The following is a 13,259-nucleotide window of genomic DNA, read 5'->3' as shown; positions in this document are numbered from 1 at the left end:
TATTAAGAGTAGTTGTAAAAAGAATTCTTGAAAAATTTCAAGCGTTATGGCCTCAATATTCATACTAATATATTGAAAAGAAAATTCATAAATGATTGAGAAGAAAATTTCTAAAATATTGAAAAAAAATTTCTAAAATATTAAAAAGAAATATTAATAAATATCTTGTAAATTATCGAGAATACTTATAAAGAGAATTCTTGAAAAATTTCAAGCGATACCACTTCAATATTCGTACTAAAACATCCAAAGGAAAATTTCTATCATAATTTCAGCGAAAACTTTCAGTATATTATCGACCTCGTCCTTATACTTCTTCTTCGTAATATTCATTTTCCTTTCGAGTTCCTCGCCGCACTTGAATATTTATGAATGTTTTCATATACTTCTAAATTGCAGCGATGCTCTTTTAAACATGCACCTGCTCGAAAATGCCAAGTTTCATGAATAAAGTAAGATCATGTTATAAAAAACGTGGATCTGGTAGCTATGTTAATTATTTAATTACGCAAACAAGTGCCGGTTACAAGATATACCTTGTTAAAGAAACTTCTCCTCCGGTTACAAAGACCTCCGACGCTAATTAGTTATTAATTGATAAGCAACAGGATGCAGCAATCTATGTAGCCGTGTTTCTATCTTATACTTCGCTATAATCTATCTCTGTTTTGCTCGCGTTCATTCAACAACAACTTCATTTCTTGACGTTTAATTATAATATCATTGAAAACAGTAGTTGTTTGCAGTAACACTAATTATTAGTGAATACTACTTGTTCATTAACATAAGTAATTCTTTTTAATATTTGTGACCATAAAAATATTACGTTTATCATCGTAAGTTTGAAGGAATATGAACTTTTCACAATCATTAATTTAATCGTAAGAAAATGAAAATTAATTTTGTTGAACCACTTTTACTGAATTTCGAAATTTTCAAATTAGAAATTTCATTGCTCCGTTCAAATTTTGAATAATTTCAATTTCTCATTGACTAAGTTAAGATTTTGAATAGTTCGAATTTCATCGACTGAATCTCAAATTCAAAAATGGAACAGTTTCAATTTGACAAATTTAATATCGACATAATTACTTTCACACGTATACCAACAAAAAATTACGTTCATAAGTTCATAAGGAATACGAACTTTTTAGCATCGCGATCGAAAGAAAGCGAGGATAAAAATTTTCAAGTAAAACGTCCACAGTGTAACGTTGACATTCATCTCCGTCACGTGTAATATGAAATTTGCTCGCTAAACAATTGATAACGCATCTCGCGTTGGTAATTCATATTCATCAGTCAACACCGGTTACTCGACTTTATCCGTTCGAATAATTAATTCAACATTCTGCGAACCGGTCTAATTGAAATAAAAAACTCCTCACACTCGGGATCCAATTAGGCGTGCGCCGATCGATTCTCGTAGCATCCTCTTCCCTGTAATTTTCCGACGCGAAAAACGTTCAAACTTTTCACCCGACAAGAGTTATTAGCATTTTCATCGGCACGCCAAAGCGTTTATCGATTTAATTTTTGGCCATTGGCGATCGAACGAACAAGCGTTGCGGAACAAATGATCGGCCATTTTCAATCCTCAATGACGTTTCTCGCACCGTTCATATGAAACGCTTTCAAACGTTGCGTTTTTGGGGAATCATTTTTCCTCGTCGTATTACCTTTGCTAGATCGTCTGTCAATTCTTTCACGATATACATGTTAGGGCTTGCGGTTGATCTTTCGATCGTTCAAGCTTCGATTGGGGAATCATTTTTCCTCGTCGTATTACCTTTGCTAGATCGTCTGTCAATTCTTTCACGATACGCCTAATCGATATACATGTTAGGGCTTGCGGTTGATCTTTCGATCGTTCAAGCTTCGACGATGTTTGCACGTGTGTGCCGACTAATGTTCTAAGGCTTCGAAGGACCAGTTTCTTGATTGAAACACCAAGTTTTTATTTTATGTTCTATTTTCTACAACTAATTCAAGATATAAATTCTACTGCGAAGTGAGAGGTGTTTCACTTGCGAGTGGCCAAGTGTTTCTCCCGCGAATCGCCAAGTGTTTCTGCCGGAGTCTCTGCGGTTTCCCTCGAAGAAGACTCCTATTTTCCTAAAAACACCCTGATTGGTGATTTTTCCTTTTCTAGATCACCAATCAGTTTAATCCAGTGCATCGCAACCTCCCTCCATTTCGCCCTTAGCGCGTTATTTTAGGGCGTGGGAATCCTGTGGAATCTCCGCTTTTCTAGGCTTTGTTAAAGTCAAGTGGCCCATCGACGTTGGCAAAAGTCGTGGGCCACTTTTCTATTTTCCGTTCGGAGACTCCAGGATTTATGGCAGGGTCTGGTCCTAGGGACTAGGTGTCGCAGGCAACGCAATAAACACTTGTGGTGTTTTGCAAAAGCGATATTTGCCTGCGACGGCGACCACTTGACTCGCTGCCATAAATCCGGCTACAGGATACGCCTTAACAATACACGTAAGGTGAAAAAATTCATATGAAAATTTTGGTAAATATTTTTTTTTGCTTAGGAACTTACTTTTTTTTGGTAAATATTAAGTATGTAATTTATTAACATTTACTGAACAATATAATTTCTATCGTTATTAATGACCTCTTCTCAACTTGGTAATTTATGGATTCCATTTCTGTAGAATGACTCAACTTTGGATCTTGAGATGACATTATCGGACAGAACTTTCCGATAGACCTAATATATTCGCTACAAAATTAACCCTTTCATTGCTTTTGGTCTCTATAGGCATTTTGAAAATTTTTTCGCACTGTACATTTCGCCTTTTGGTGCACTTCTTCCCTAATTTAATCCTTTGAACACTTTCATCTTAATTCGATAAGACAAATCTTGAAACGGTCAAAATTGGCCAATTTGAACGTCTATAGTCTATCATCCGCGTTCCGTATTAAAATTTGCCGCAGAGAAAGGGTACCCAAAGAAAACTCGCTGAAACACAGCGACAAATATCCATCTTTCACACTTTTCACGTGTCTCAATTTTTGAAACTTCACTCCACATCCACGATATCGAAATACATTGCGTTTTGCTTTTAGTACGACAACGTGAACCCGTAAATTTCCGCTTAAAATTCCCGAGCTTTCACTCGTATTTCCTAATTTCAGCTTATCGTTCCCGCGTTTTGTACGCTCGCTACGGCCAATGAAAATTTTGGTAACCGACACAATTCCGGGGTAGTAAATGCGGTCCGGCGAATTTTCACGACGTTTCACACGCCCGTATTGTCTCGTTAGAGCGAGCCGAAAATTTCCGTACAGCCTGCAAGATTCCCGTTCGCGGCAACCCTTCCGTTTTCCGCGGTCGCGCTCAACGCGGCAGACATTAGAGCCGCTCGTTAATTACATCTCGGCCTCGCTTCTGGTAATTAAGTTCGGAGAAACGCGGTGTAATTTTATCGCGTCTCGACGTACCTGCTCTCGCGGATCGAGTTAATGTCTCGACAGTTTTGTTTCCTATGCAGATTCTCCGCGATTCTCCCGTGCAACGCGAGCATTTGCACGATTGCAATTTATTTTACCGCCTCGAGTCTAATTAGAGGTAGAGTTTCGTATCTCGTGACTTCGATGCACTTCGATCTCATCGATCGTTCGAGTTTGATAAAGTTGATAACGGTTTCCGGAGCTAATCAATTTACGAGATTCTATTTCTTTTCCTTTCGTTTTGTTCGAATGGCTTCTTGTTTCGAACGATGGATTATTATTTACGATTTAATTACTCGTTAGGTCTGTTTGTCGTCGTTGTTTGAACCTCACCGTACTTCGTCTGAAGTTGAACGGAAGACCAGATGTATACGTCACTTGAGCGGCTTACAGACGTAAGTTAGCAATCGACAACTATTCTAACTGCTTCAGCCAACAGAATGGCGTCAATTTAGCGACAATAAACATAAACTGCGAACATGGTTGATTAAATTCGCGTTGGTTTACTTGGCGAGACTGAACTGTTGTGAAAATAGGGGGATAAATAATCTGAGAGTAGTATTTCCAGTTTAGAAATGGTCCAGAGATGCTTTTACGAATTCATTGTGAGATATGATTTTTCTGTATCAACACATTATCTTTTTGTAACGGTACTCTGTCCCGTTCGTATTATCGGGAAAATATATTTAATGAAAAACCAGAGAAATTTTATAACGAAGGCATAATGACTCCACCAAAATAAAAAATGGGAAGAATTTATGGAACGTGAAGGCGATTACGTTTTTTCAACAAATTTAAAGGTACTACTTTCCAAAATTTTATTCACCCAAACTTCGGTATAAAATTCCGCACAAAATTATGGAATAACCTAATAATAATAAGAAAATAGCTACTCAACGAGAAGGCAATCACGTTTTTCCACAAAATTTAAAGTTACTACATTCCAACAGTTTATTCATCTAAACTTCGCCACAAAATTACAGAATCACCTGATAGTAACTATAATTGCAATAATAAAAAAAGTTACTCACGTTGCAAGCAGTCGGCGTTCAGCAAGTCCTTGCACTTTTCGTGGCACTTGACCCCGCACTCGGTACACCTGACTCCTTGCCGAGCAATACCCCAGAGAAGACCCTCGCACTCGTAGCAATAGGTAGGCGATGTGGCAGTCCAGGTGACGAACTTGTGTGGCGTTGTCGAGGAGATCGGGTAGATCATCGCTTGCAGCGTTTTCTTGTACACGTGCATCTTCTGCGGGTGCACAGCAGCGTTGCACAGCCAAGTTAGAATGAGCGCATCGAGAGCTCGTGGCAAGGGGGATTGGACACTTGTTTCTTTTCTTTTTCTCTGTTCTTTTGCAAGGATCATTCCGACAACCTTGACTCGCTGCCTTTTGCATCGAATTCGTCGTTCGGGTTCTCGAGAGTAACGAGGAAGATTCGACACTTTATTTTTCATTAATCCAGTTAACTCGCTCGTCATTTTTTTTTTCAATCGAATAAAGATAGCTCTGAACTGCGCGAAATTTTTGCATTTTCCGTAGAGTATTTAACTTACCGCGATTTCTTCGAATCTCGATCATTTTCTTCGACCGTTTCCCTCTCAGAGATAGCACGGAAGATCCGATCTTGGCTAGCAAGAAGATTTTCTGTCATTCTCGCTGCGAGAGCGAAATTTTCTTCGTTTCAGAAGTAACGACAAAGATCCGGTTCCCACGGGTAACTGGATTCCCCCCGATTTTAGTAACAAGCCGGGAATCTTTCCCAGATTTTCCTTCTTACTCCCACCGAACTTCCATTTCTCCCCACAACCGACACAGACCAGCCGCGAAATAATACGGAGTTATCGAGGAATTTACAGCCGCGCGAGATTTAATCGCGTAAAGCTAGCAGCACACCTTACTCTGAACGAAACCTCGATTTTTCCTCACGAATACACCGTATGCATCGACCGAAGAAAATAGTGTAATCCATAAAAATACGCGGTTTACGAGGTACTCCGACCAAAGGGTCAAAATTTTACACACTCGAACTAAACGTTACCCTCGTTCCATAGCGAAACCCGAACAGACCGATTCTTTCTCTCGTTTCGAATTAAAATTCTGAAGAACGTCGAGGAATCTCGTAGCAATTCCATCGTCCGGTGCCAATTCGTTCGAGAGCAGCGAGCCAAGGCGTCAGCATTCGCGCGTGACCAATCCAACGAGGAGCACAGACACTAGTTTAAAACGATCGAAGAAAATCATCATCTTCTCTAAACACACTCAAGTCTCCAATACAAAAACAACACCAAAATTTCCTATTCACTTTCCATCCCGTTTCTCACCCGTGCCTGTCCTCCTCTTCTTCAACTAGCTCAATCATCCCTAATGTATCTTTCCTAACGTTCCTATCGTGTGAACTCACCTCATGAAACTTTTGCCTCAGTCTCATGCAAGATCAAAGGAATTCACTCTCTATATGTATATATGTATATATATATATGTATATGTATACTGTCACGTTGTCATTCATACCAAAACGACTCGCTAGCGCTCGTACATAATTACGCGCACAATCATAACGTGCCGGGGGGATTTGGTGCCTGGCGAGACCTAATTACATACGCAATCCTGTGTACACAGATTAAACAGGGGGTGAGAGAGAAGGCTGTTTGGAAGTTCTGAGGGATACGGTGGATGGTTGAGCCGCGTGCGAGATTCGCAAGGAACTCCCCCGTTCGATGCCTGCTCTTCTGCACGGTATCACGGCGTCACGGTCCTTTTGAATCATCTCTCTAACGAGGGTTAGGGGGATAAGGGGCGCTAACGTTGCGTGGCGCAAGCCAGACATTGGGTGGGTTGAAACTCTTTAACTGTTGCACGCGTGTGTGTATGTGGTTCCGCCTCGTCAACCGATCGCGATGCCTGCGAGGAGGATCTGTTTTGTAGTTTCGAGGTAAGTGAAGCACGAGCAGATAGTGGGTAGACAGTGGTACGTTAGGTTTGGTTTTACTTTAGAAACGGTTGTTGTTGATCGTTCGAAGAGATGCTTTTTGGAGAAAATTCTGGTTTAGAGGGGTTATTGATTGTTTGAAGTGGAAATGTGGGGTGGTACACTTGTGGATGTTGGTACAGATTTTTTCAATTTTGGGTTTGCAAATTTTGTTATCCTCGATTGCGAGAGTTTGTGCCATTTCGAGATTTTGAGGAAGTAGGAGCGTATTGTAATATTGTGATTGAACAACGTTACTTTTTCTTATTTTTTTTAGAAGCTAGTGCAAAATGGCATTCTCTTGATTTTGAGTTTATACATTCTACGTTTTTTTATTGCACCAATTTATACCACTTTGAAATTTTGAAGGAAGTGTCCATTCGATACTCATATTTCATATTTGGAGCAATTTTTTTATTTTCTTTTCAAAGTTGGAAGAGGTGACTTTTTTAAATTTTAGCCTGTAAATTCTACTCCTTTGGTTTTAACAATTCGCATCATTTCGAGATATCAAAGAAAATAAGAGTATATCGCAATTGAAGGTTTCCAAATGTCTTTTTCGAAGCTGATATAAATTTTCACTTGTAAATTTTGCCCCTTTCGACTGCACCAATCTGTATCCTTTCAAAATTTCGAAGGAAATGGAAGCACACTGTAATATTGCGATTGAAAATTATTCAAGTAATTCGTAGAATCATGTATGACAATTTTTCTCCAAAGGACCCTCCTCCTCCACATTTCCACCGTGAAACCCTTCTGAAAGAATGATCAACCACCCAATTCTTCAAGATTCATAAAACATTGCTTCACAAAAGACACTCGAAGCACCGTCAAAGGCAGCACTTCTTCTCAAAGGAAAAAAAAAACACATCTAGATCTCCTCATTTTTTAATCCACCTTCATATTTCATGCGCACAGGCAACGCCGTCGGTTTCCGTGGATCCGCGCGGAACTTTGAAAAAAAAAAAAAAAAAGAAGAGCGCTACGAGGTGTCTCGGGTAACGGGATCTATTTCTTTCGTGTCTCCGGAAGTAAACGGGCGCGAGGGGATCTCCTCGATCCCACCGTTCTCGTTCCTTCCCTCAGTTCGATTTTTATCTTTCTCTCGTATCGACACTTCGAAAGGACTTCCTGTCGGATGATCGACGAACGGAACTTTATTGGGACATTTCTCCCAGCAGAGAAAAACAGTACTTTTCCTATCGATTCGTACGAAATATCCTTGCTTCGATTCGTTCGGTGCTCTTTTCCACCGGCCCCGAAGACCTCGAGAGAAAGAGCGACAGAGAAAGATCGGAGAGATAGATAGATAGAGAGAGAGAAAGAGAGAGAGAGAGATAGATAGTCAGAGAGAGAGAGAGACAGAGAGAGAGAGAGAGAGAGAGAGAGAGAGAGAAAAGGGTGAGCACGTTTTCTAGATGTCGTACTATTGGAACGCTCTGCAAGGGGTGTAAAAGCATCGATCCGCTAAAAAGCACTATAAGGGTGACGTCGTGAGTTCGGAATGTTCCCCATCTTTCACGTTTCTTCGTTTTTGTTTTCTCCTTTTCTTACGTTCGATTCGTAGACAGTTTGAAACAGTTTGCAAGCTTTCCATGCCCGTAACGTGTCACGACATTTTAGACACGAAAAATGGTGTCTCTGTGTAGGAAGTTAGGTAGTTTGATTTATAGCATTGTGAATCTCTAAATGCTACACTTCACCGAAGTGTTTCCTCCGATCTATGTTCCAGATTAGTACTCGAAATACGCTAATTTCGTTATTAATTCTTTTACTCTCGACACTGGAAGGATCAACCGAGCTAAAATGATCCATTAGCAACTTTTCGAACAAAGGTGAATTTCCGATGCTTTGTTTTTCGCATGTTCACTTCTACTTCGCGATTTTTCAATCAAACTTTAAGTTACACTCTTCGAATTTCGCTAATGGTCCATTTCGACCGACTCTCCCAGCGCCGATGTAAATATCAGCAACAAGTGAGTCTCGTTGAAAATTCCCCCGTAAAAACCTATAATCTTCTAACTTACAGTTGCGAGCTAGAGGTCGGCACGATCATTTCATATGTACAATTCAGCTAAAACGAACAAAGAGAATTTTCAACAATTTCCATTACACCGCGCGACATTCCTCTCTAATTTCTCCTCGCGAGTAAAGACATTTAGCCCGGTAGTGTGCAGCAGGTGACGTGAAATTTTCACGGCAGTCTCGAGTTCTCTCACGTTCGCCAAACTCGTTCGGCGTGTACGCGCACGCCGCGGCGGTGACTTGACACTCGATTCGTGGCGTGGAACGCCGCGTATATACACGGGGAACACCCGACACTCGCGAGACAGGGATCAGAGTATCCTAGCTCTATCCTAATTATACTCGGTTTACATGACCACTGTAGCATCTCATATTCGCGAGTACCTACACGTGACCCACATACATATACACACATCGCGATCGTACCGCACGTTTCGACCGCTGCTACTTGGCGCTCACGTTTGGCAATGCTCGCGACGGGTGTGTACAAATACTTATTATGCAGATATACGCATTGAAAACGTTCACCCTAGCCGCTAGAGATAGAGATAGATAGAGAGAGAGAGAGAGAAAGAAAGAGATAGAGAAAACGACTCGTCTAGGATCGCTACGAACGTTGCTTTTCTCAGTATCCACAAGAACGTGTTTTCAAACAGAAATCAAATAGAAAGAGAAAAGATAGATAGAGAGAGAGAGAGAAAGGCGCAAAGAAAGAGAGAGTATAGAAAAGAAAGAAAGAAAGAAAAAGAGAGACAGACAGGTTGGGCCACACTTACGTGAAAGAAAATAGCGCGGAAATGAGGATAAAATGCAGCACAGTTCATGTGAAAAGAAAAAAAGTTATCAGAGGTTATAGTTCAGCTCCATGTAAGAGCCGTCGCTGGATAACGCGGGGATGCATGTGTTTATCACGGTTATCTCTTAAACTTACAATGACGCGTATATATATTTTACTGTATTGTAATTCTAGTGAGAATACAAATGTTTATTATCTCTTCTTTGGAATGTTAACGTTGTTTCTAGCATCGCGTAGAATGAAATTCGCGCTTCTTGCCGCCAATACGGCGACTCGAGGTCGCCGCAACTTCCGGTAATACCTTAGTCTTCGTGGACGCGAATCGTTCTTTGAAAAAATTCTGTCTAACCGACGAAGCGTTTCTCTCGAACGTAGGATAAATACGCTTCTCTGTTACCTTTCATCCGCGTCTCCTTCGAAACGCTGTTTCGCGCGGAATTATTCCATTTCCGCGGCGAATTTCGATTAAACGATCGGAGATTGAATTATTCCGTTCGGCTGATGAAAATACGAAGATTGCTTTTTATAAGTTCGCCAAGGGTATAGTTGAATTCACGGGGCCGGTCATTGTTCACGAGAATTACTATCGTGTGCCTAGCGTAAGCACGGCTGTATAGTTTTATCGCGATCCCTTTATGATTCTCCGACGAATTTCACGATCTGAGTAATATGCATCTTCGATCGAGACTTCGGAAAGTGGTCCGATATAAAATTTTATTTCTAATCGAAGATACTTGTACCCTTGCTTGCTTATAATTTCTTCGTATCTCTTTCCTTTGCTCCATTTTGTATGGAAATCTACTTGAGAAAGTTCTTCGACTCAATCGTTTGTATTTTCAGCAGCCTAACGCTGCCTCTACGCTGCGTTGAAAACGTTCACCCTAGCCGCTAGAGATAGAGATAGATAGAGAGAGAGAGAGAGAAAGAAAGAGATAGAGAAAACGACTCGTCTAGGATCGCTACGAACGTTGCTTTTCTCAGTATCCACAAGAACGTGTTTTCAAACAGAAATCAAATAGAAAGAGAAAAGATAGATAGAGAGAGAGAGAGAAAGGCGCAAAGAAAGAGAGAGTATAGAAAAGAAAGAAAGAAAGAAAAAGAGAGACAGACAGGTTGGGCCACACTTACGTGAAAGAAAATAGCGCGGAAATGAGGATAAAATGCAGCACAGTTCATGTGAAAAGAAAAAAAGTTATCAGAGGTTATAGTTCAGCTCCATGTAAGAGCCGTCGCTGGATAACGCGGGGATGCATGTGTTTATCACGGTTATCTCTTAAACTTACAATGACGCGTATATATATTTTACTGTATTGTAATTCTAGTGAGAATACAAATGTTTATTATCTCTTCTTTGGAATGTTAACGTTGTTTCTAGCATCGCGTAGAATGAAATTCGCGCTTCTTGCCGCCAATACGGCGACTCGAGGTCGCCGCAACTTCCGGTAATACCTTAGTCTTCGTGGACGCGAATCGTTCTTTGAAAAAATTCTGTCTAACCGACGAAGCGTTTCTCTCGAACGTAGGATAAATACGCTTCTCTGTTACCTTTCATCCGCGTCTCCTTCGAAACGCTGTTTCGCGCGGAATTATTCCGTTTCCGCGGCGAATTTCGATTAAACGATCGGAGATTGAATTATTCCGTTCGGCTGATGAAAATACGAAGATTGCTTTTTATAAGTTCGCCAAGGGTATAGTTGAATTCACGGGGCCGGTCATTGTTCACGAGAATTACTATCGTGTGCCTAGCGTAAGCACGGCTGTATAGTTTTATCGCGATCCCTTTATGATTCTCCGACGAATTTCACGATCTGAGTAATATGCATCTTCGATCGAGACTTCGGAAAGTGGTCCGATATAAAATTTTATTTCTAATCGAAGATACTTGTACCCTTGCTTGCTTATAATTTCTTCGTATCTCTTTCCTTTGCTCCATTTTGTATGGAAATCTACTTGAGAAAGTTCTTCGACTCAATCGTTTGTATTTTCAGCAGCCTAACGCTGCCTCTACGCTGCGTAGCAAAACAGTGTTGTAAAATAAATTGTTTTGTAATCTTGGAAAAAGATTATACTTTTTGGTATTGCGATAACACGTTTGTATCAAATTTGTGCAACATTTCACATCTCGTTATTAACCCTGAGACATCGAATGGCGTTATGGTGGTGCTGGGTCAAATGTGACCCGACAGTAAAATCTTCCCCAAAACTAAATTCGTACGGAAATGAAATCACATTTTTTTTTTATTTTACTAGGCGTTAGATTGTCCAGATATATTACAATTAAAATAAGAAACATATTTATAGTATCAGGTCGTGATTTCGTAGATTTCGCGAAAGTCGGGTCAGAGATGACCCGGCCACCGTCCTCCGGAAGGTTAACAATGATATCAAACGTAGACGAAAATGTTTTGTCACCGTATCACACTGGTTCAGACCGACTGGCAACGTCATATAACAATCTTTTGTTATTTAACACAAAATTTTTTTTCAAACAACTTTTATAATTTTGCTACATAACGTGTTATGTTGCACAGCGTAGACGCAGCTTGAGAAACTAAATAAACTAGAAATAGTTGATAAAAATGAAAATTCGAAAATAAACGATCCTTCGTACAGATTGTTTCTCAATATCCGAATTACTCTCGCAAGATTCTACGAGGAATCGATTCAAGCTCGTGTTATTCCTATCCTAAGTAATACAATTCACAGCGAAAGTAAGTTAGTACAAATTAGTGTCGGCACTGCAAGGCTCTCGTCCGAAGGAAAATCAACATCAGCCGAAACCACGGGCGCGAATCTCGCGTGTGCACTTATCCAAAATTTGCTTTCAAAGTAGACGAACAGTTTATGAATAGCTCGTATGAAAATTCGAGATACAAAAGCAACACTGCATCTCCTGTTTTCAGACCTCTATTTCAGAAACGACGCTAATGGAACTCGACGCGTTACGGGTGTCCCGTATGGAAATTTGAAATTCAAGAAACTTCAGTGTCCTATAAAAATTTGTATTTTCAAAAGTTTCGCGAATTCTTGCAAATTTCACGAAATCTTGAATATTTGACAACCTACTCCCTTCATACTTTCCCTGAATATTTACTATTACGACAAAAAGCCATCTCACTTTTCAATATTTCAATACCATACCGAGAATCTTATTGAACATTCAAGAAATTCAAGACTTCTCTACAATTTTCAAGGTTTCCATATTTACAGTTCCGTCTCAAGATATTCTCAGATTGTCTCGAAACCTTGTATCCACGATTTATGCGGAAAATTTGCAAGAAAACCAACGGAGATCCTTCCACCGATTTCCTTAAGCTATCTTCAAAGTGTATCTTTCAAACATTAAGAAACAATCTGCACATTTAAACTGAAACGTTGTATATCGTGGAGATATATGCACGGTCTTCGCCTAGTTTCTTCGCGTTATCTAGTCTCGTATACGTCCTTCGATAAAGCGTCACGGTTCGCTATCGTTCTCACGCGATCTTCCAATCGACGTCGTGGAAGCCTGTCCCCGGTGTACCACGACACTTGAAATCGACACGGTCGCGTTTTGTCGTAGCCCGTTTAGCTATATCGCGGACGTCCACGGGAAGATTGACTATCAAGATTCCTCTAACGAGGTTCGTTCGCGGATATTAAAATTCCCAACCCGGAGGAAGCGTCCCTTTAATTTCAATTCACTCCTCCTCGACTATTTCGCGGGAAACGCTTTTTTTCACCCCAGCTATGAGACGAATCTCTGGACGTTCCTGGTACGCGAACACTCGATTCTCGGGATTTCTCGTGTCGATCGCGGCGCTCTGTTCGACGCTTCGTGACGATGATCGCTTGTCCGACGCGTTTTGCGATGAGAAACGATCGAATATGATGATTTTTAGATTAAGAGAAATTTTTGTAAAAAATAGTAATTTGTAATTTCTTCGTTTCTGATGTAAATTGTGGCAAAATTTTTGTGAAATTTATGAATTTGGAATTTGGTAGAAATTTTTTCGTTCCAAATGTAA

General features: G+C 40.3%; 1 protein-coding gene across 1 annotated transcript in view; it reads right to left on the bottom strand.

Annotated features, from left to right (window-relative positions):
- The window catches only part of LOC108578732, a 124,569-nt gene that overhangs the window by 65,014 nt on the left and 46,296 nt on the right, over window positions 1-13,259 (bottom strand). The window contains exon 7 of the mRNA XM_017942109.1: window positions 4,491-4,710. Coding sequence (XP_017797598.1) covers window positions 4,491-4,710 — 220 coding nt within the window. The remainder of the gene's footprint in view (window positions 1-4,490; window positions 4,711-13,259) is intronic.

This window comes from Habropoda laboriosa, unplaced genomic scaffold, assembly GCF_001263275.1.
Source record: "Habropoda laboriosa isolate 0110345459 unplaced genomic scaffold, ASM126327v1 scaffold28, whole genome shotgun sequence".
Classification (NCBI taxonomy): domain Eukaryota; kingdom Metazoa; phylum Arthropoda; class Insecta; order Hymenoptera; family Apidae; genus Habropoda; species Habropoda laboriosa.
This window is presented reverse-complemented; position numbering and strand designations above follow the sequence as displayed.